The 23,329-nt window shown below is 54.7% G+C and overlaps 1 protein-coding gene across 5 annotated transcripts in view; it reads left to right on the top strand.

The window, feature by feature from the left end:
- ALDH4A1 (aldehyde dehydrogenase 4 family member A1) overlaps window positions 1-11,572 on the top strand; it is a 32,063-nt gene extending 20,491 nt beyond the window's left edge. For 2 of the 5 annotated variants that reach the window (XM_054437995.2, XM_054438006.2), the window contains 8 exons: window positions 1,097-1,284; window positions 3,616-3,689; window positions 5,374-5,570; window positions 5,731-5,778; window positions 6,543-6,695; window positions 7,496-7,617; window positions 8,428-8,546; window positions 10,046-11,572. In XM_054437995.2, the coding sequence (XP_054293970.1) occupies window positions 1,097-1,284; window positions 3,616-3,689; window positions 5,374-5,570; window positions 5,731-5,778; window positions 6,543-6,695; window positions 7,496-7,617; window positions 8,428-8,546; window positions 10,046-10,158 (1,014 nt within the window). In that variant the 3' untranslated portion in view covers window positions 10,159-11,572. The other 3 variants (XM_054438022.2, XM_054438027.2, XM_054438014.2) reach the window with 2 other exon arrangements.
- The last annotated feature ends 11,757 nt before the right edge of the window (window positions 11,573-23,329 follow it).

Consider the following 23,329-nt stretch of genomic DNA (forward strand, 5'->3'; position numbering starts at 1 on the left):
GTAGGCTTTGGGACCAGAGACCCAGTTTGAATCCCAGCGTCGTCCCTCTCTGCCTGGGAGACCCTGGCAATCCCTGAACTTCTCTGAGGCACAGTTTCCTCACCTGCAAAGTGGAAATAATAGGAAAGCCTCCATGACTGGGTTGTGAGGCTCAAATGAGACACATCCAGCAGCAGGCAGGGCTGGCCCGGAGCTGGCTGAGTGTTGGCGGCTCTGTTGATGATCATTACCGCTGACCTTCAGTGCTCACCATGTGCCTGCTGCTGTCAAGCACGGCATGGAGATGATCTCATTTTATCCTCTCAGCAGCTCCGAGAGGGAGTTGTGACTCTGCCTCTTTGCCAGATGACAAAACTGAGACACACAGCGGTGACTTACTTGGCAAGACTGAGTGACTAGTAAATAAATGATGGAGCAGAGAAAGATTTGGATGTAGTCTCTCTCAGGGTTGATGGTATTCAAGTCACTCCTCTGCCATTATCGGAGTGAGGGTGGCTGTTACTGGATGAAGTCCCAGGCCTATGGGGGAGACGCAGTCCAGCTCCCAGACAGCCTGGGTGGGAGAGGTCCACGTAGTCATCGGGAACCCCGAGCCCCAGACAGGGGCGCTGGATGCTGATGCCGGGGTGTGTACTAGGGACATGGATGGGGACATCCTCATGCACCTGCGCACAGACAAACATGGTGCATAGCCAGGCAGCCACGTGCCTGGCTGCTGCACATGCCTGACCCAGGACATGTGCTGAGAGAGCCTGTGTGTACTTGCCCCGCCGCGCCCGGTGAGCACTCAGTGACTCTAGCACTAAGAACAGACCTGCCCAGGTGATGGCAGGACCGATCGGTGCAGGCTTCTGGGGAAAGGGAGCCTTGGCCAAAGCGTGGGGCAGATCAGCCCGTGCTGGGCCTCCTTGGCAGGGACTTTTTTTGGAGATAGGGCCAGACGCCTTGGAGGAGTGGGGTCGGGTAGGGGATGTCCTGGTTGGCACAGAGTCTGGTGGTTCCAGGTGAGGGACGACCATGCTGTAGCGTGGCATGGGGTGGGGGTTGGGGGCTGGTGGCACCATCCTCATGCATCACTGAAACACCTCCCGGGCAGGGCAACGTGGTCCTATGGAAGCCCAGTGACACTGCCATGCTGGCCAGCTATGCTGTCTACCGCATCCTTCGGGAGGCTGGCCTGCCCCCCAACATCATCCAGTTTGTGCCAGCTGATGGGCCCCTATTTGGGGACACTGTCACCAGCTCAGAGCACCTCTGTGGCATCAACTTCACAGGCAGTGTGCCGTAAGTCTCTGGGGATGGTGTAGGCTGGGGTGGCTAGGGGACGTTCACAGGCAACCCTGCTCACCTGCTGTCTGCCTGGGGATGGGGCTATGAACCCCCAGGGGTCGTGCACTGACCCTACTCCCTTACTTGCTGTGTGGCTATGAGTGAGCCACTTCACCTCTCTGAGCTTCCATTTCTTCACCTGTACAGGGAGTGATTATCCTTAATTTGCAGAGTCATTGCAAGGATTAAACATGTTAATGAACAGGAAAGAGCTTCGCAGGCTGAAAGTGCACCCTACAGCTGTGGGTGATATTGATTTCAGTGCTACCTCTGCTACTGGAAAGGGCACAGGGGAGCACAGAATGAATTGGAGGAGTCAGGAAGGCTTCTTGGAGGAGGTGACATCTAAGCAGAGGAGTTGGCCAGGCAGAGGGGAAGAGGCAGGAGAAGAATATATATGCTGGGAGAGGGAATAGCACATACGATGTTGTCAAGCCAAAAACATGTGCTCTGGGGCATGGCAGGATCCTGTGTGGCTGGAGTGTGGAGTTTGGGGGCGATAGGGCAAGAGAGTGAGGGCAGGACATGGTTTGAGTTGAGGTAGGGGAGGCAGGCCACTACCTCATCTCGACCGTCCACGCACTCACTGGCTGAGCAGGAAATTTGGAGCTCACACTAAGGCTCAGTGGTGAGCACACACCAGGGACAAGGTCCCGGCTCTCAGGCTGGAGGTGGCGGCGGGGAGTGGTTCGGTGACCATAAGATACTTGGGAGTCTGCAAAGGTGTCTGGCCTTTATCCTGAAGGTGATGGGAGCCACGGAAGGTTTCAAGCAGGGAGAGTGGCTGAGTCAGAGTTCTGTGTCAGCCAGAGTTTGCAAATAATGGCCCCCAAATTGGATCTGGCAAGAGGCTCCACTTTCTTTGACTGCTAACGGTGATGGCCCAACTTTGTATAATTGGGACAGTTTCATAGATAAATCCAAATATTGGCCTGTCTTGGTCCCCTGGACTTGGATGCTCTGATCTTTCATTTCCTGGTGGTACCACTGGCTGGAGGTGGGTGGGTGCGCTCTGGCTCCCCGCATACCTGATCCACCCGGTTTTCTTTCCCTGCTGGCTCTTCTGGGCCCCTGTGTTTGCACCCTCATTCTCAGTGAACTCTGTGACCTGATGCAGGAGACTGGCCAGGAACTGTCGACCTCCAAGGAGGGGTGGTGGGAGCTTGAACCCGGGCAGAGGCGGGGGATGTGGAGAAGGGGCAGGTTCAGGTGAGAAGGATGCAGGGAGGCACAGTGGCCGTTTCCTGTCCTGGAGTTGGGGTTGGGGTGGGTGTGGGGATGAGGGGGGTAGTCAGCGAGAATGTTTAAGATGGGCATGTGGGAGGGTGAGCAGGCTCGGGGGAAGATGAATCTCATGTTGGTCACTTCGGGTGTTATCTGGGTGGCGATGCCTGGAGGCAGCCAGAGGCCCGGGTCTGCAGCTCGGGGTCCTTCTTACCTCCTATTCCAGGCCCCAGGCTCTGCCACCCCCTTCCCCGCAGCTTTGCTGGGGGTGGGAGTGGGTGGTGGCAGTGTTAGAACTGCTGAGAAGGGCCGTTTTCCAAAAGGCCTGCTCCGCCAGCCACGGGCCCCTGGGCTCCCCGCCTATCAGCAGGTGGAGCGGGCCTGGCCCCCATTCTCCACGCTCTGATGAGCAGCGGGCTTAAAGGTGGGAAGGCCATAAATTAGTATTAGCTACTGTGTCGCTGGCTCCCGGGTGATTAGCATTTTTATTGTTTTGTGGTGCTGAGGTTGGTCACACTTGGAGCCTGGGGAGGAGACGAGGCCCTCCAGGGTGGCAGCTTCGGGCAGAGCCTGAGCTCCCTCTCCCAGGACTCTCCTCGGTTTGGCCTCTCAAGCCTGTGCGCTGGGCTTGGCAGGGATCCTTGGCAGACCACAGCGGGGTCTGTTCCCTGCCAGGTACCTGCGGTGTGCCCAGCATGTCTTAAGCACATGCCTCACACTTGAGCTCATCACAAAACAACCCTGCCAGGTCAGGATTGTTCTCCCTGTTTCCCAGATGAGGTGCAGAATTCGAGGCTCAGAGAGGTTAAGTAATGAACCCAGGATCACACAGCCCTGAGTGTCCTCCTGGCTGCAGAACGTAGACCTCCTCTGTACCATCTTGCTGCCTAGCCCCCGTTGCCTGCTCCCCATAGTCTTGGAACGCAGCCTGTTCCCAGCTGCCATCCCGGACTTGGCTCCCACTCCTGCTGGGCTGCCCCCTGCAATGCTCCTCCCTGGGCTTTTGCGTCCCCTTCCTCTGGCCTGGCTCCCTGAACCCCGCCCTTTCTCCTATGGTTCCAGCACCTTCAAACACCTGTGGAAGCAGGTGGCCCAGAACCTGGACCGGTTCCGCACCTTCCCACGCCTGGCTGGAGGTAAGGCCTCCCTCACCTCCTCCTCCCCTGTGGACCCAGGGACCCCTCCCCTGGCTGTTATGAAAGAGGAGGGAGGTAGAGGGGATCCAGCCACGAGTCAGGTGGACGAACCATTTCAGGCACCAGCACTGCCCAATAGAACTTTTTGTGATGAGGGATGCGTCCGGTACCTTCACTCTCCAATACGCAGCCACCAGCCAGACATGGCCATGGAGCCCTTGAAGGGTGGCCTGTGTGATTGAGGAACTGCGTATCTAGTTTTCTTTCATTTTAATTAAGTTAAATCTTAGTAGCCACTCTTGGCTGGTGGCTGCTGTGTCGGGCAGTGCAGCTCTAAGCAGAGGCAAGTGCAAACGCAGAGACCTGAAGTGGGAATGAACTTGTAGTTGAAGAAACAAAGCAAGGCCCGTGAGTAGGGAGGGAGGAGGGCTGGTAGGAGAAGACGGGCTGAGAGGTAGGCAGGGCTGGACCTTGTTGGCATATTAAAGTTTTCCCACAAAGAAACAGTTTCATGGTCAAGGAAATTTGGCATGTGTGGTGTTAAAGCAAAATGGACTCCTCCTGTGCAGAACTTCTCAGAGCCTTGAATGCTCTAATACACATGGCACATCTTCAAGGGCAAGGTCTGCCATGCAGTGTTTCCCACACTCATTGGGCCACGGAACCCCGTTTCTGCAAAGACCCCCATGGACCAAGTGTTTTGTGGAGCACATTTTGGGAATGTGCTGAGACCTAGAGGGAGGGAGAGCTGCAGCCAGCACATGACCAGCAGAGCTGGGACCGGTGGTTCAGCATGTTTCTCTGGCGTGAAGTGGGGCCCACCGGGGAGTCTGGACCCTGTTCCTGGACTGGTGGGAGTTCGGATGGGGGTGTCAGGGAAGGTGAGCACTCCTCAGGGTCAGCTGTGTGGCTTTCTGCTCTCAGAGCCTCCTTCCCTGCCTCCCTGAGGGAGAGAGGCCGCTGGTTACCAATTTCCAACCTCGAGCAGGTGACTTCATCCCTCTGTGCCTCAGTTTTCTTGGCTTGAAATTAGGGATAGTAACGGGAGGTTGTTGTGAGGCTGCGGTCGGACAAAGCGCAGGGTACTTCGTCCAGAGTTGGGCAGCTGTTAAGTGCTTTCAGCTGCTGTTAGCTGCTGCTTCCCACAGGGGGAGGAAACTGAGGCCGGGAGAGTGAAGTGACCTGCCTAAAGCTCCCTCCCACTGGGGAAACGGGGGAGTGGTTTCCAGCACGGGTGGGCAGGAGGGGCCCAGCCCTGGCAGCCGACATACGGTGAGCTCCAATGTCCCTCGTGGACGAGGGCTCAGGACAACCTCACAAAAAGCTGTGCCCACTTCTGGGAATGGCTGGCTCTCGGGGGCCTTGGGTTCTCATCTGTCCTCTGCTGTTGTGTTGGGTAGTTTCAGTTTTCCCATCGGTGTAATGGGGCTGTTGGACCTGATCACCTCTGATGCCCTTCACCCCTCCCTGGGCCTCAGTTTCCTTATCTGTGGAGTGGGAGAATGGGCCTGGCCCGTGGGTCTCTGGGATGTTGGCCAGCGCTCACTCTGAGCTTCCTCCCGCTCTGGGCTGCTCCGTGCTCGTGTTTGTCCCGGGCCGTGGATGGCGTAGGTGGTGCTTTGGGCCCCTGGGCAGCTCGGGGAGCCGGCTCCTCTGGTCATTTCCCCACCCCCGGCCCCTGTAGAGTGCGGCGGAAAGAACTTCCACTTCGTGCACCGCTCGGCCGACGTGGAGAGCGTGGTGAGCGGGACCCTCCGCTCAGCCTTCGAGTACGGCGGCCAGAAGTGTTCCGCCTGCTCGCGTCTCTACGTGCCACACTCGCTGTGGCCGCAGATCAAAGGGCGGCTGCTGGAGGAGCACAGTCGGATCAAAGTGGGCGACGTGAGTGGCACCGTCACCCCCGCCGCAGCCCAGCGGGGGGCTGATGGGATTGGGTCCCCGGGAGGCTCCTCTGCAGCCGGGGCTGGGGTGTGCGGGGAGGGATCTCCCTTTGTCTCGGCCTGCAGTGACTCATATCTTCTGGCGCCTCCCTTGCCTCCAGCCTGCAGAGGATTTTGGGACCTTCTTCTCTGCAGTGATTGATGCCAAGGTACGGGGTGGGAAGTGGACGTTCCTGGGTGGGGGCAAGCCCTGGAGTGAGTGGGAGAGGGAGGAAGAGATACGGGGTACCCTGACCCAGGGCATGACCCAGCCCCACTGCTTTGATCAAGGCAGCTCAGCAGCCACACATACACCTCCAGCTTCAGAAAGGGCAGAATCAGCCGTAGCCAGACAAGAGCTCATCTCGCGGCCACCCTGGAACCAGGCTCAGCGAGCTCCTAATAGCATTTGCATGAGTGCATGTACATGTGTGTTTGTGAATGTGTTCATATAGGGCTCCGTGTGGCTGCACATGTAGGTCTTTACATATAAACACATATATATCCATTTGCACATAAGCACACACATGCATATGTCAATAAGTCCACCCACACGCGTGTACCTGGAGAAGTCATGCAGATCCCTACATACTTAGAGACGTGTGACCATGCATATGCCTATATATGCATTCATTGACGCGTGTCTATGTTTATATGTGAGTGCACCTGTAGTACTAACACACGTACACTTGTGTGTGTACAGACACGCGCGTGCACACACACACACACACACACACACAGTGTGCGTGTCTGTCCTTGTCTCTGCTGCGGTTCAGCCAGACCCTGGCTTTTGCCCTTGGCATCCCCTGCCCCTGCCCCTGTTTCAGGAGTTGGGCCCTTCAGGTGCAGGTGTTTCGGGGTGAATGTGTTGTGGGGGCTGCCGCAGGGATGCCTTCCCAGCTTCTTAGACCTCCCTCCTGCCTGCCCACCCCAGTCCTTTGCCCGTATCAAGAAGTGGCTGGAGCACGCGCGCTCCTCGCCCAGCCTCACCATCCTGGCCGGGGGCAAGTGTGATGACTCCGTGGGCTACTTTGTGGAGCCCTGCATCGTGGAGAGCAAGGACCCGCAGGAGCCCATCATGAAGGAGGTGACTGGGGTGGGCAGCCTGGGGTCCAGAGGAGGACAGTCCCACCGGAGCACAGCACACACAGAGTTCTCCTGGAGACGTTCTCCCATTTCACAGATGAGGCCCTAAAGGGAGACCCTAAAAGGGAATGCCTCCTACCGGGAGTAGAGCCAGGTTTTGAGCTCAGGCTGCCTAACTCCAAATCCGGGACTGTGTCCTTGACCCTGACTGGGGTCCGAGCATTTCCACTGCCCACAGCAACCACGGCCATCACAGCAATCATAATGGCTGACACTGATAGACTTTTACTGTGGGGCCAGCTGTGGCTGAGCACTTGGCTGAGATGGGGTGGGTTTTACTGTTCCCATTTTACAGATGAGAAACTGAGGGCAAGGCACTTGCCCAAGTTGGTAGTGCAGGGCTGGAGTGTGCCTGAGAAGATCTTCCCCCCAGCCCCTTGGTGGCAGAGGGAACCATGAACCCTTCTGGAGGGAATGGTATCTCTGGGCAACTCTCATGCCAGCTGCTGCTGGAAGCCTCTGGGACCTGGACCCTTTGTTCTCCAGGTGTGGATTTGGCAGGGAGAGCCAGAAAATGTTTGCATCTTTTGCTGGCTTGCGGTGGGATGGACAAGACAGGGAGCTGGGCACGTTGCTGTCCTGGAGGGAACCCAGGAGGAGGCGGCACCTGACCCTTCTTGCAGACACTGAAGTGTAGACTGAGGCCCAGGGACTAGGGAGAGAGTGAGCCAGAGCAGGGGCACTGGGAGGGCTCAGGGCCCTGGTCCCGTGGAGGGTCTGACGCCGGGGTCTCTCTCCTAGGAGATCTTCGGGCCTGTACTGACTGTGTACGTCTACCCGGACGACAAGTACAAGGAGACGCTGCAGCTGGTTGACAGCACCACCAGCTATGGCCTCACGGGGGCAGTGTTCTCCCAGGATAAGTGAGTGGCCAGGTCGCAGCCCTGGTGCTGTGCTCCGGGTGTCCTGTCCGTGTCGGCTCTCACCCCATCCCCACCTCCTGGACGTGGTTCCCAGTAATAATGCTGCCCCTACCTTCTCTCTGTCCCCTCCCCTCAGCCCAGACAGGCAGCCCAGGCTCCCCACATGGGCCCACAGCAGCAGGCTCTTTGTTGCCAGTACTGGTGGTGCCGGTGCCAGGGCACCACTGGGGACCAGTGAATCTGAACCTCTAGGGGCAGGGCCAGGAATTGGTGTCTTCGACTGGCTCTGCAGGATCTGATGTTGCCCCACTGAGTGAGGTGATTGTCCCATGCTACAAAGCAGGGCAGGCCAGGGGCTACAGAGGCGGAATTCGAACCTGGGTCACATGAGGCTAAACTTGAGGCTTCGCCTCTTCTTTCCTCCATGGCACTGGTTGCCCCCATGTCTGCCTCTATGAGAGAGTGGAGGTGAGCTTGGAGAGGGAGGAAGGGTGTGGGCCTGGGAGCTGGAGTTTCCCCTGCTCCTGAGGGACAGGAACACTGGACCAGGACAGGCCACTCCCTTCAACTTCGCAGTAGCCCTGCGACGAAGCATGCCAAGCCCCTCCCCAGAGGAGGAAGCTGGGCTCAGAGACTGGGTAACCTGACCGAAGGCCCACAGCCAACAGCTGGCCAACATCCCTTATCGCTGACTCAGCCTCGTGCTGAACCTAGAAAGCTAGCGTGAGCTGGAGCAGGGGTGTTGAGGCTGGAGCTGGGGCTGGAGGGGAGATGAGCTGGTTGCTCTGTCACCACTGCTCTGCTTTGTAGGGACGTCGTGCTGGAGGCCACAAAGGTGCTGAGGAATGCTGCCGGCAACTTCTACATCAACGACAAGTCCACTGGTTCGGTGGTGGGCCAGCAGCCCTTCGGGGGGGCCCGAGCCTCTGGTGAGTGGGTCCCCCTTCCCACAGGGGAGCTGAGTTCCTGGTGGGAGACCCTAGATGTTACATCTTGAGGGGCTTCAGAGTAGTAGGAAGGATACCATTTACTAAGCGCTTATTGTGGGCCAAGCAAGCGCACTAGCTCAGGGTCCTTTCCGCAAACTCGTGAGCAAAGAGACTATTCTTCCCATTTTACAGAGGAGGAAACTGAGGCTCAAGGCCACATGGCCCTGGTGGGATTGTAATTTTGGCTCCAGCAACCACACTTTCTGCACCACAGCCAGTGTCCCTTAAGTCCAACAACCTCTACTTCACAATGGGAAACTGAGGCTCAGAAGGAGCAACGGCTTGCCGAAGGTGACTGCTCCTGAGTGGCAGAGCCAGGGCTGAACCCAGGCATGCTGGGGTTTCCCACACTGACCAGTTCTCCAGTTCCTGATGGATGCTGGCTGGGTGTCTACACCTTGATGCTAACTGCCTGGGGTTAGTGCAGACCCCACAGGTTAACAACTCAGTCGCGTAAGACTGACCCCCCAACTTCAGATGCCAATCACAAGTACTAGGACCCCAGGTTACCCACGCCTCGTCTGACTTTGCGACACATCAGAAGTTCCCACGATGTCTTCTTGAGTTTTGATATGTTGTTAGAACGGCTCATGGAACCCAGGGGAAGCGAGCTTACTATTACCCATGTATTGCAGAGGGTATTTTAAAGGATACAGATGAACAGCCAGATGCACAGACACATAGGGCAAAGACTGGAAGGATCCCCAGCATGGGCACCTCTGTCCCCCTGGAGTTTGGGCTGTGCCACCCCCTTGGCATGTGGATGTGTTCACCAATCTGGAAGCTCTCCTGACCCTGTCCTTTTAGGTTTTTATGGAGGCTTCATTACACAGGCACGATTGATTCAATCATTGGCCATTGGGGTCGACTCAACCTCCAGCCCCACTGCCCTCCCTGGAGCTGAAGGTTCCAAGCCTCTAATCACAGGGTTGGTTCCTTTGCCAATCAGTGCCATCCTGCAAGAGCCCTCATTAGCATAAACTCGTGTGATTAGAAGGAGCTTGTTATGAATAACGGAAGACGCTCCTCTCACCCCCATCACTCAGGAAATTCCAAGAGCTTTAGGAGTTCTGGCTAGGAACCAGGGATGAAGGCTAGATATGTATTTCTTACGGCACCCCAGGACCATACCAAGTCCCTGCCTCTCAGTCCAGTGCTCTCTCCACGCCGCACCTTGCCTCTTAGACATCCTCGCATCCCAGCAAGGATGCAAGGCTGGGTGCGACGTGGAGAGAACAATGGAGGCTCCTCACAGACTGGAGACTGGAGGCAGGGTCTCCTGTCCATCCCTCTGGCTCTTCTGCATGCCCCAAGCTTGGCAGCAGGCCTGCTGCTGGCCGCTCACACTGCTGGCCCGTTGATTCCATCATCTCCTCCCTTCCCCTTCTGCCCTGGCTGTTGTGTCTTTTCGGAGAAAAACAGAAGTGTCTTTTCCGCAGGAACCAATGACAAGCCAGGGGGCCCACACTACATCCTGCGCTGGACGTCGCCCCAGGTCATCAAGGAAACACATAAGCCCCTGAGGGACTGGAGCTATGCGTACATGCAGTGAGCCCCTCTCGGGCTCCACCGTCCAGCTGTCTGTCCGTCCAGGTGGCCGACCTCACTGCCCAGACCCCACTCCAGCCCCTCCACCCCTTCTTCATGCACAGCTGCCTTTCTATGATCCGGGCTTGACTCCCTTCTTACCACTGTATTCTGGCCTCTCCCATGCCTCAGGCTCTGGTTTGAGATCGTGCTGGGGAGGAACACGGCCACTACCCCTTATCCCATCGGCCATGTAGGAGGTATGACCCTGGTGCCCGGCAGGTTCTCCCTCTCCCCTCCACTGGGCCCAGTGGCTCAGGGACCTGGGGAAAGGAGATGGAGCAGCTCTTGGGATCCTTTGGGGAAAAGGAGGCCATTCTGGGCCCCTTGGCAAACCTCACCACTCACAGAGGCTCCTGGCCTTGATCCCTGCCCCTCCAGGTGTCCAGGGTAAAGTGTAACTCAGACTGACCTGTGGGGCACAGGGGGTACCAGCTGGCCTTGCCCTCTCTGGTCTGGGCTGTCTACCTTCCTCACTGTATCTTTGCCCAGACCCACCTGGGCCAGTAGGCCCCTGTCCCCAGCCACACACCTTAGATGCCGGCATGCCTTACTCCAGGTGCCTGTGTTTGGCCGAGGCCTGTGTGATTCCTGGTCTGCACCACATGGCGGGGTTGGGGGGCCACTGGAGGCCACCTGCCAAGGTGTGGGATGGGATGGTCCTGCCGGTTTAGGCCGTGATTCTGGAAAACCTTGGATGGGCCTTCGTCCTATGTCAGCCTTCCCTCGGATCCTCAGGCCCTACCTGTAGAGACCTCCACTCCTAGAGCCAGTCTCAGGGTGTGGGATTTCCCTGCAGGAGCTCAGCCACCACTGTACCATGGTGACACAGGCCAAGGCAGACATTGCCCCTCCCTTCTCCCAGCCCCCAGAGGCCTGGCCTTGGGTTCGTCAGCGTGGGCCGAGGATGTTGCCTGTAGAATCCTCCTCTGCGTGGGAGTGGCTCTGTGCGGACCAGTCCCTCACCGGCCCATTCTTTTTTTGACGCAGCCAGTCTGTGACCACGATTCCTCCCACAGATGCCTCCTGCTTGGATTCTGAGTGGTCAGGGATCCGTAAAGCATGACTTTCAAGGATGGTTCTTTGGGGACTGTGAAAGTGTTGGGTCTTCCTCCAGGATGCCTGCATGGGACCCCCCCTGGAGCTGGTGTGGCCGTTCCCCAAGTGCCACTGGCCCATGGATGGGGGTGGGTGCTGGTGCCACCTGGGCTGGGTGTGGGTTCTGCGTCCTTCCAGGATCTGTGTCATTTCCCATGAGGGGCCAAGGCAGGTGGCTGCGGGGGGCACGGGCTGGAGTATTCTTGGTTCTACTGGTTCTACACTGTGAGGTGGCAATGGGATTTGCTCAGATGCCACCCAATAAAATGCCTGTTACTTAATCAAAGTGGTGGATGGTCTTTCTGGAGGGGATGGTGGGGGCAGCCAACATCGTTTAAGTCTGGTGGCATTGCCAATGTGTCACCTGGTCGTGGGCACAGTGCTCTCAGTGTGACAGAAGGAACAGTAGGTGCTGATGTTTGAAATTGTCTGTTGAAAGTGGTGGGGCTGGGTTCACATCCTGGCTCACTGCCTCCCAGCCAGATGATTGGCACAAAGTTATGCAACCTCTCTGACCTTCCATCTCTTCATCCATAAGATGGGGTAACCGCCCCCTCTCCCCGCCATGGGGCATCATGAGAATTGAATGAGTTAACACATACACATGCTTAGAATAGTGCCAGACACGTGATGATTCAAAAATATTACCCGTAAGGCCGGGTGCGGTGGCTCACGCCTGTAATCCCAGCACTTTGGGAGGCTGAGGCGGGTGGATCACTTGAGGCCTGGAGTTTGAGACCAGCTGGCCAACATGGTGAAACCCCATCTCTACTAAAAATAAAAAAATTAACCAGGCATGGTGGCGTGCACCTGTAATCCCAGCTACTTGGGGAGGCTGAGGCAGGAGAATCGCTTGAACCTGGAAAGTAGAGGTTGCAGTGAGCTGAGATCACGCCACTATACTCCAGCCTGGGTGACAAAATGAGACTCTGCCTCAAAAAAAAAAAAAAAAAAAAAAGAAAAAAAAGAAAAGAAAATAAAAAGTTACCCGTTACCCATTTTCGTTGTAAGAACCACTATCCTGTGGTGTGACGGTTAATTTTATGTGTCAATTTGGCTGGGCATGGTGCCCAGGTATTCGGTCAAACATTCTGGGTGTTTCTGTGAAGGTGTATTTGGATGAGATTAACATTTAAATCAGTGGAGTTTTAAAAGTAAAAAGCAAGGCAGGTGACCGTTCATCCTGTGGGTGGGCGTGGTCTAATCAACTGAAGGTCTTAATAAAGTGAAGAATGAGCTCTCCACGCAGGAAGGAATTCTGCCAGCAGATTACCCTTGCACTGAATCACTGCAGCTCTTCCCTGGGCCTCCAGCCTGCTGGGTTGCCATGCAGATTTTGGACTTAGTAAGCCTCCATAATCGCATGAGCCAATTCTTAAAACCTCTCTCTTGCTCCTGTTCTGTGTCTCTGGAGGACCCTGATGAATATGTGTGCTGAAGGCCCTGTATGTTTCCTTACAACAGCCTTTGGGAGGAAATTCTGCCACCCTCCCATTTTGGAGAGAAGGAAATTTAGGTACAGAGGTCAGGGGACTTCCTGAGGGCATGGTATTGCTGAGATGTAAACCCTGGTCTGTTGGGGAAGGATTCGTTCCTGGTACAGCCACAAGAAGGCACATATGACTGCTGTCTTGGAAAGACACGCTCAGCTGGCCAAACAATGACTGAGAGGAGCCACTGTGGCCAGTTAGCTTGAGCCCGGGTCTGTGGGCCCTAGCCCATGCAGGCCAGGTGACTTGTGGAGGGGTGGAAACGTGTGACCTGGCCTGTCGCCACCTGCCCATGATGTAAAAGGGGCTGTTTTGTAAACCATACTGACACCTCCAGGGACAATAGGCAATACCCAGAGTGCCCTAGGCTGGAGCACAAAAGGGAAGGGTGGCAACTGCATTTATAGTCGTGGGACCAGCAGGCTGTGAATGTGTTTGAACCATTGGTGTGACTTGCTCAAGATCGCACTGAGACAGAGTTGGCTAATTACTAAATGCTTTACCTACCTGGTCGCTTAGAGGCTTGGCAGTGACCTTACCAGGTAACTGTGGCAGGACCCACAGAGGTCAGAGGTGGGATAACTAGCTCAAGCTCATGCAGCTGGTTAGGAGGAAGGCTGGGGCTTGCACCCGGGTCTGTGGCTGCCCACGGCCCATGCTCCTCGCCACCTGCTCCACTGGGCTCCTGACTTCCAAGCTCCTCCTCTCCTACTGTTATTTTATCCAACCTTCCTCAACCTGCAACCTGTGCCTCCTTTTGGACTAGGGGTGACTCAAAGCTGTTGCTTACCCTGTTCTCTCTCCTCTCCCTCGTCCCCTAGACTTGGGGCTGGTGGCTCTTGAGGGCCCAGTGCCTGCTCGGGGACCTGAGGCCTCTTTGCATGGTCACCACAATAAGTCCCTATGTTTGCGGTGGCCCAAGGAGCCCCTTCATTTCCCTGCTGTGGCCAGGGCCAGGGCTTGGAGCGTGAACCATTTGACTGAGGCCGGATGTCCCTGCCACCACTGTCCCACGGGCCGCCAGTGGAGCATGCCCTCTAAGGAAATGAGGGGCCACCTGTGCTGGCTGCAGGCCACCAGGCTGACCCAGAGCTCCTTGGGGTGGGGGCGGGGGGGTCAGGGGAAGTGGCAGGAGGCAGACCCACCCTCTCCAGAGAGTCTTCATTTTCACTGGTTCATCCCCACCCCATTCATTGTCTTATTTCCTGGGTGTTCTGTTTAGGGGCCAGATTAGTAAATAACAAGAGCCACCATTGTTTGAACGCAGGCTGTGTGCCAGGCATTGGGCTAAATGCTTCGGGCATCATGGCCTCGGATCCTCACGGCAGTCTCATAAAGTAGGTGCTGTTACTCCCGTTTTACAAAGGAGGAAACTGACACCAATGGGTTAAGTAACTAACATGCCAGTAGGAAATGAACAAACTGGGTTTTAGTTCCACACCTCTGACTCCCAAGCCCCTGGCCATCACCACCACTGCACGGTGCCCTGGAGCTGGACAGGCGCTGGGCTCAGATCCCAGCCTTAACCCCTTGTTCCTGTGCCTTGACCTCCCAGCTTCAGACTCCTCCAGGAGCTGAGAACCAAATGAAATATTTAAAAACAAAATGCTGCATCCCATGGCCTGCCAGGGTGAGGTGCCCAATCAATGTGAACTTTTAATTTTCAACCTCAACACTTCTTCATCCTAGATATGTGTGTTCCCAGGAAAGAGGAGAAGCCAGATTTAAATGAGCACCCATCAATAGGCCAATTGTTCCTACGAATTCTCTTGGACCACACCGGCCAAGGCGGTATTTTAGCCCCATTTCACAGATGAGGACTGAGGCTTAAAAAGGTGAAGAGAGACCTGCTTAGTAAGGGACAGGGGCAAGAGAAGAACTTGTTTCTGATGAACATACCAGCAACTTCTTGTCCTCGTCCCTCACAGGAATCCATCCTTCTGGGTGTTCTGTGCATGGATGGGAGGAGGCACTGCTGCTGTCCTGGCTCTGAACACAACCAGCCAGCCTTGTCCTTCTGTGTCCGGGGGGCTGCCAACCCCCTTGGATGATGGAGCAGGTACCACATGCCCCTCAGGCACCCAAGGTAGAGCAGAAGACTGTTCCATGCCTCTGCCATGCTTTCCCTCAGCCCTATGTCCCCAGGCAGTTGCCCTCATCCCCCAAGCATCTGGTCCACAGAGGTTGGAGGGAGGTGACGTTCTGTTGGGCAGCTGCTCCAGGATGTGCATCGGGGCAGACATCGCTGGAGGGAGAGTGAGGCTTAGCGAGGGAAATGCCCGGAAGAGGCCACACAGTAAGTGGCAGAGCCAGAACTGGAACCCCAGTGAGTCAGATTAGAGTCTTAGTCAAGAGCCATAGAAAGTCATAGACCCCAGCCTTTTACTAGGGCTAAAATTGAGGGTCCCAGCCGGGCATGCTGGCTCACGCCTGTAACTGCAGCACTTTGGGAAGCTGAGGCAGGAGGATCACTTGAAGTCGAGAGTTTGAGACCAGCCTGGCCAACACGGTGAAACTCCGTGTCTACTAAAAATACAAAAATTAACCGGATGTGGTGGTGAGCACCTGTAATCCCAGTTACACAGGAGGCTGAGGCAGGAGAATCGCTTGAACCAGGGAGACAGAGGTTGCAGTGATCTGAGATTGTGACATTGCACTCCAGCCTGGGTGACAGAGTGAGACTCCGTCTCAAAAATAAAAATTAAAAAAAAATTGAGGGTCCCTTGCCAGTACCATGCCAGGCACAAAGCCATCGGCACTGGAGTGCATCATTTATTGGTGATCATTTACTAAACAGGTGCTTGATATATTTATCTCATTTAATCACCATTTGAGGGTGCCTAAGGCCATTTTACAGGTGGGGAAGCTTCAAGGAGTCAAAGCCTGCTCGTTGTCCCCTGTCCCTTGGGCCAGGCTGGGGCCTCAGGAGCCCCACAGAACAGAACCACTCCCTCGTCCTCATCCCAGCCCTTTATTTTCCGTTAAGATCTCCCTGAGCCTCTTCCTTCCCAGGCTGAACATCTTTTATTCCTTCAGCTACTCTCTGTGCGATGTAGTTTCTGGATTTTGTCTACCTAGTGACCTGCTTTCGTGATGCCAGAGAGTAGAGTCTGGAATCATCCTGAACTGGGATCCAGGCTGTGTGACCTTGGCTGAATCACATCCCCTCTCTGGGCCTCAGTCTACTCTGCTGTCAAATGGGGACATAATGTTGATAGTACTCATCCCTTACAATTGTTAGGAGGATTGAATGATCTGAAACGTGAAAACAGATTTAGTGCCGGGCCTGGTGGCCAGGAACAGGTCAGTCAACATGAGCCAGTACTGTTAAGGTCATGCACCCACGTGAGGTCTGATCACCACATCAAACGGCAGGATGATCACCTCTCTTGTTCTGGACAATCTGCTCCTTTGGCTATAACCTTAAATTTCACTTGGCTTACACGAATACAGTGGAAAGATTAAGAGCTCTGGAGTGCAATGAAAGTGGATTCAGGTCGGGCGTGGTGGTTCTTGCCTGTAATCCCAGTGCTTTGGGAGGCCGAGGAGGGAGATCACTTGAGGGCACGAATTTCAGACCAGCCTGGGCAATGTAGTGAGACCCGACTTCTACCAAAAAAAAAAAAAAAAGAAAAAGAAAAGTTTAAAAATTAGCCAGGAATGCTGGCATGTGACTGTGCTCCCAGCTACTTGAGAGGCTGAGGCAAGACATCTCTTGAGCCCAGAAGGTTGAAGCTACAGTGAGCCATGATCACGCCACTGCGCTACAGCTTGGGCAACAGAGCAAGACAGCAAGATCCTTTCTCTTAAAAAAAAAAAAAAGTAAATTCCCAGGGACTTTGGACAAGCCACTTAACCTCTTAAGCTCTGGTTTCTTCATCTGTACAATGGCGATACAAAATCTTTCACAGAATTCTGGAGAGCAGATGCGGTGATGTTTGAAAGCACCGCAGAGGCTCCAGAAAAGCTGCTTCCTTTCCTTTAGGCTTTAGTCACTATTACCCTTTTGGCTCTTATTGAGCTTGTGGTCATTTGAGACCTCCAGCTCTTTTTCTGCTTGAGAGGCAACCTGCTTACCGTCACTCAGCAAAGTTTGGTGAGGAGGCTTGAGTGGATTCCTGGGTGCGAAAGAGTATCCCAACCACAGCAGAGTCCCTTCCTCAGGTCTTAGCCGATCCCTGGCTTCCCAGCTTTAGGAGCCCACACCACTCCACTCCTTGGACTTCTTGTCTCAGAGGGGTTGGGTGAGGAGTGCCGATGAGGCTGGGCCCTCTGAGAACTGGCTTTGAGGCCTTCCCAGCAACCCTCTTCCAAGGTGCTTCTGAACCAAGTGGGTTGGCTTAGGGACTGCCCATTTCCCAGAACTTTCTTGGGGTGGCCCTGCATGCCCACCCCCTCCCCATCATAAGCCAGACTGGAGGTGGGTTTCTAGCGGCCCAGTTTTGTCCTGGAGTATGGAGTGCTGGTGAGAAAGAGGGAGAGAGAATGGTGGGTGGGGAAGCAGGAGACAGGGATGAATGGAGAGATATGCAAGTAGAGAGACAGAGACAGATCAGAGGGTGGGGCAGGGGCAGCAGCTGATGTATCCCCCAGTCCCTAGGGTCAGGATCCTCTTGGGGGCTCCCCCTGTGCCCCAGCCCCCATCCAACCACAGGGCAGGGGGAGGAAGGATGTTCAGGGCAGTCCCTTCCAGCCGACATGCCCATTTCCTTTCCGTGCACCTCAGGGGAAGCAGATGCCAAGGCAAATGGGCAGCTCCTGGCTGGCTGTTTCCATGGCTCACCCCTCTCTCCTTCCCCCATGGACTTTGCATAAGTTTGTCATGGCTGTTGGTCACCTTGGCAGCCATACAGGTATGAGCATGGGGACCGCAGGCCCTGGACCAGAAGGTGAGGGTGATGGCTGTGTCCAGCCACGCGGGGGCATGTGCTGTGTGTGCGGCACTGAATGAGAATCCCAGTGACATTCCCAGGCATTCCCAGGCATCTGTCCTCAGGGAAGCCAGTGCTCTGGATGGCATCCGCTTGCCCCTTCTAGATGACGTCAGGGCTTGAGGGGACCTTGCAGATCATCTCAGCCCAGAGTTCTCAGATGAGCCTCAAGGGCTGGCAATGCCCTGGATGTGGGTGCGCGGCTGCATTTGTTGGGGGTGTGTTGGTGTGCAGGGCTTTCGTCAGAATCTCAAAAGGATGATCACTTCAAAACCATTAAGAAGCACTGAGTCCATTTTACAGACGGTAGGATGAGGCCCAGAGAATGGAAGTGACTTGTTCAAGGGCAGCATCGCAAGTTGGGGCAGAGCTGGACCAGGATTTTGACTCTCCGTCCAGTTTGCCTTCAGATTTCAGTCTTCAGAGAGATCATCTATCCATACTGGCAGCCCACTCTAAAAAGCTCTCCCTGTCAATGGGACCCCCATTATTTCTTCCTCGTTGGAGCCCCTGCGTCTCTACCACTCCCATTAGCCCCCATTACGGTGCTGGGTTGTTCCAATTCACATACTTGCTATGTGCTTTTGAATAAGTTACTGGTCCTCGCTGAACCTCAATCTCCTCTTCTGCAAAATGAGGAGATAGTAGCACCTTAAAAGGTAGAATAGGCCAGGCGCAGTGGCTCACGCCTATATTCCCAGCACTTTGGGAGGCGAAGGCGTGTGGATCACCTGAGGTCAGGAGTTTGAGACCAGCCTGACCAATATGGTGAAACCCCATCTCTCCTAAAAATACAAAAATCAGCCAGACGTGGTGGCACATGCCTGTAATCCCAGCTACTCAGGAGGTTGAGGCATGAAAATCGCTTGAACCTGGGAGGTGGATGTTGCAGTGAGCTGAGATCGCACCACTGCACTCCAGCCTGGGTGACAGAGCACGACTCCATCTCAAAAAAAAAAAAAAAAAAAAAGAAATAGAATAAAACAGAATGGCGGAGCATGACAAGGGCTCAGCGCAGCACCTGGCGGAGAGTGAGCACTCAAATCACGTTAACAACGTAGATTGCTCGTGCTCACTATCACCATCATTGTCCCATGTTTCACGGCACAGACCCTGCCTCCCCCAAGGAGCTCTTGGCTGGTTGGTGCCTTCCTTCCTCTTTACTCTGTCCAGGTGGCATCACACACTGTCCTTGATGTACTTTTGATTGACTTTATTAGAGCAGAGGGCTCAAATCCCAGCCTTGGCCCCTTGTTCCTGAAAGAAATCTGCCTTTCTGGACTTGGTCCAGAAAGAACTTGGTCCTGAAAGTCAATGTGCCTTTCTGGACTTGGGTGACTGCCCCTCTCCAGGCCTCAGTTTCTCTATCTGTATACTGGGTGGCTTTGTGGGTCTCTGTAGGCTCTCTCTGCTCTGACACAATACATCACACTGCGGATGGGCCTGGTTCCCCAGTGTCTTCCAGTGTACACTGCCCTCACCCGGGCCCTGGTTTCTGTCTCCGGATGGTAAACCCTGCCACACAGTGGGCTCAGCCGGGGCCCACTGGATTAACAGCTTGCTTAACCATTCTTGTTCTCTACCACCCTCCCGGTCCCAAACCCTGAGACTGGGGCTTTGGACCGACTGACATGGAGGCAGATGAAGACAGTGCAAAGAGGGCAAAGAGGGCCTCCCCACTCTATAGATGAGGAAACTGAGACCCAGAGAAGGGAGAGTCAGGCCCAGAGCCCACATGTCCCAACACCTCACGCAGGGTGCTTCCTTTTGTTTTATGAGTCCCCACCTCCCATCCACTGGGACAGGGACAGGCCCTGATCACACAGCCAATTCTGCCTCTTCCTACAGCACCAGGAGGCCTCCCCCTGTTGATTTAAAGGCCCACAGGATGGCCCTGCCCCAGGAGTGATCAGCGGCAGGAGAGGGGGTGCCCTGGGATCAGGGCTACATCCTGGGGTTCCCAGTTAACTTAGATGCTCTCTCTCTCTGGCATACCCCCATCCCTAAGCTTTGCCAAACAATGTGGCTTTTCTAGAAGTCTCCAGAACATCCCAGTGCCTCCTGGCCTCTTTATTCCCCAATTCAGAACTGACATGTGTAGTCATATGTGCCTTCTTGTGGCTGTACCAGGAACGAATCCTTCCCCAACACCTGGGGTGGGACCTGAGTTGAGGGAGGGCAGGGCCATCCTGGAACCCCCATGGCAGGAGGTGCAGTGACAGCCTCTGTAGGCAGAACACACTTAGCACAGGGGCTAAGAGCTTGGGCAGCCTGGATTTACATTCTGGCTTCACCACCTAGTAGCTTTGTGACTTCTGGAAAGTTGCTTAGCCTCTTTGAGCCTCAGTTTCCTCATCTTCAAAATGGTAGTAAAAATGGCTACTTTGAAGGGGAGTTGTAAGAATTAAATGATAATGTATATAAAATGCTTGGCACAATGCCTGGCAGTTAATAGACTCTGGGTGGATTTAATGCACACCAGGCGTGGTGATTTACACCTGTCATCCCAGCACTTTAGCAGGCAGAGGAGGGAGGACGGCTTGAGGCCAAGAGTTCATGACCATTCTGAGCAACATAAAGAGACCCCATCTCTACAAAAAATTTTAAAAACTTAGCTGGGTGTGGTGGCACGTGCCTGTAGTCCTAGCTACTCAAGAGGCTGAGGTGGGAGGATCACCTGAGCCCGGAAGGTCAAGGCTGCAGTGAGTTTTGATCATGCCACTGCATTCCAGCCTCAGTGACAGAGTGAGACCCTGTCTCTAAAAAGCAGAAACAATAAATCACACTCCAGGAAAGGCGCTATTTGTTGTTACAACTCACTCACAAACCCCTAGGTATTTGGCAGGGCAGGCATCTATGGTCTTGGAGGCCCCTAGAATGCTATCCCAGGAGATCCTCCAGGGACCCAGACCCAAGGAGGCCAGTGTGGTTGTGGTTTGTGGCATGTGCTGCAGGAGAGACCAGGCTGGAAAGGCCAGGAAAGGGAGGATGAGTGAGCTGGGGCCGGGCTGGGGAGGCCTCAAATGCCAGGACAAGGAGCTCAGACTTGATCCAGCTGGTGACGGGGAGCCCCGGGGGGTATTAGAGCAGAGGAGTGATTAGCTGACAGCTGTGGTTTGGGGTTTTAAACAGTCAGTGTGGGGCAGATGGAGGGGTGCAGAAAGGGGGTGATGAGGGTCTGCGGGGGTGTGGCATGGAAAGTGGGAGGGCATGGAGAGAACCCATGGGGCAGTGGTGGCGGGTCAGCGCTGGGGTTTTGGGCCAGCTGACATGGAGGCAGACACGGGCAGTGCAAAGAGGGGCTCCCCACTGTAGAGATGAGGAAACTGAGACCCAGAGAGAGGAGAGTCAGGCCCAGAACCCGCACCTCCAAACACCCCTTACAGGGCACTTCCTTTTATTTTATGAGTCCCCACCTCCCATCCACTGGTTTACACAGGCCCAGAGAGGGGCAGGGACAAGCCCAGATCACATAGCCAGTTCTGCCTCTTCCTGCAGCACCAGGAGGCCTCCCCTTTTTGGCTTACAGGCCCACGGGATGACCCTGTCCCAGGAGAAGTCAGAGGCAGGGGAGGGGGTGCCACTTTGGCTCTGCAGTGGCTAAAGACATCCAACATCCTTCAGGGTAACTTCGAGAGGCTTTGGGACACAAAGGGGCACTTTCAGCTGGTCACGGAGCCCACGGTGCCCCCTGCGGCAGTTGATTTCGTTGTAAAAAAAAACAACCTCGCAGTTTGGCAAACTCACCTTTCTCCAAGCCTGCTCCACACCCCCCAGTTTTATTTAACTTAATTCCCACACCAGGTCCATGAGGCTGAAATTGTTATCCTTGTTTCAGTGGGGAAGAAACAGAGCCTCAGAGAGATTAAGTAACCTGCTCGTGCTCATCCAGCAAACAGCTGATGTCAAATCCAGGTGGGTCCTAGTTATGTGGTTTCAAGGTTCCTCAAGTAGAGTGGACACACGCAGCAGGATCCGGTTAACCATGTAAGGCTGGTAGCCAGTGCCCAGCGACGATGCAGACAGGAGGCTTGTTGCTGCTCAGAGCGGGGGAGGTTCCCTTGAACTGGGGGCAGGAGTGGTTCCTAGGAGGAGGAGAAGCTCAGACTGGGCCCTGAAGGAGGAGCAGGGCTTGGCTGGGGTGGGGCAGGAGACAGCATGTTTTTATTTGTTTTTTTTTTTGAGATGGAGTCTCACTCTGTAGATGGAGTCTCACTCTGTAGCCCAAGCTGGAGTGCAGTGGCACGATCTCAGCTTACTGCAACCTCTGCCTCCTAGGCTCAAACGATTCTCGATTCTCGTGCCTCAGGCTCTCGAGTAGCTGGGATTACAGGTGTGTGCCACCACACCCAGCTAATTTTTTGTATTTTTAGTAGAGACTGGGTTTCACAACGTTGCCCAGGGTGGTCTCAAACTCTTGAGCTCAGATGATCTTCCTGTCTCAGCCTCCCAAAGTGCTGGGATTACAGGCGTAAGCCACCATGCCCAGCCGAGCACAGGGTTTTTGATCACCTTTTTGTACCTTGAAGTCTCTGCCCATCAGAACCCTGGAGCGCAGCAGCCGGGTATGTGCCTATGACAGACCCATTCCAACCACTTGGTGTGTGGCAGGTTCCCTAAGGCTCGGCCACATGTTGGTAGGGCTGGAAAGGAACAAAACAGCACTAATTGGACAAGGGTCTCTGATTCAAATGGGTCCCTAATTCACTGGAGCCACCTCCCCACCTCTGACTCCTTGGGCGTATTCACCTTTGAATTTAGGAATTTTCAACTTTCTGTTTTGCCAACAACCCTGCCCTTTGGTGAGGGGTCCAAGGGGTCGGGGACCCAGAGTGAGTGTTGCTAGGCTGACTGATGGCAGCCTTCAGAGGGAGTGAGACCACCCCTCCCTCACTCCTTCCCCCATCCTCTTCGCCACTGCTGTTTTTTGTTTTGTTTTGTTTTAATCAAAAGCAGTAATTTTGTGATGTAATGTGATGTAGCGATGAAGGACCCAGCCCCGGAGTCAGACCATGTGGTTTGAATCTCAGCTCTGCTAGTCATGCAGCCTGGGCTGGATTTCTCAATTTCTCAGTACCTCCATTTCTTCATCTTTGAAATGGGGTTAGTAATAGTGCTGGTTACTGCAACCATTATATGAGATGATGAACTGCAAACACCAGCATGATGCCTGGTTCTTATTGACAATGGCTACCACTTTCTCCACACCTATACATCACTACATGCTTGGCCTGACTTAGCTGGGCTCTAGAGCTTGGGCTGTTTTGGCCACAGTACTCTGTTTCCTGATAGCACTTATGTCCTTTACTCCTGAAATATTTGAAATGTCAGGAAGATAAGACTTGTCTTTGGACAAGTGGCAGAAGGCCAGGGCATGGCCAAGTTATCAGGATGCTCTCTCTCCTTCCAAATAGGGTTCCCCTAGACCACCTAGCCCCTCTATGCTCTAAGAAAGAATCATCATAATTCCAGCATCCTTTCCTCTCCCTGGGACCCCAAACCTCTCCACCTGCTCCAGGTGCCCCACAGTCAGTGGCAGGACCATCGCTATGTAAATGTCTGTGCAAATACCCTAGTGTCAAGCCGCCAATTCTCCAGTGAGGCAGGACTACCTCCT

The sequence above is a fragment of the Pongo pygmaeus genome, chromosome 1 (assembly GCF_028885625.2).
Source record: "Pongo pygmaeus isolate AG05252 chromosome 1, NHGRI_mPonPyg2-v2.0_pri, whole genome shotgun sequence".
NCBI lineage: Eukaryota > Metazoa > Chordata > Mammalia > Primates > Hominidae > Pongo > Pongo pygmaeus.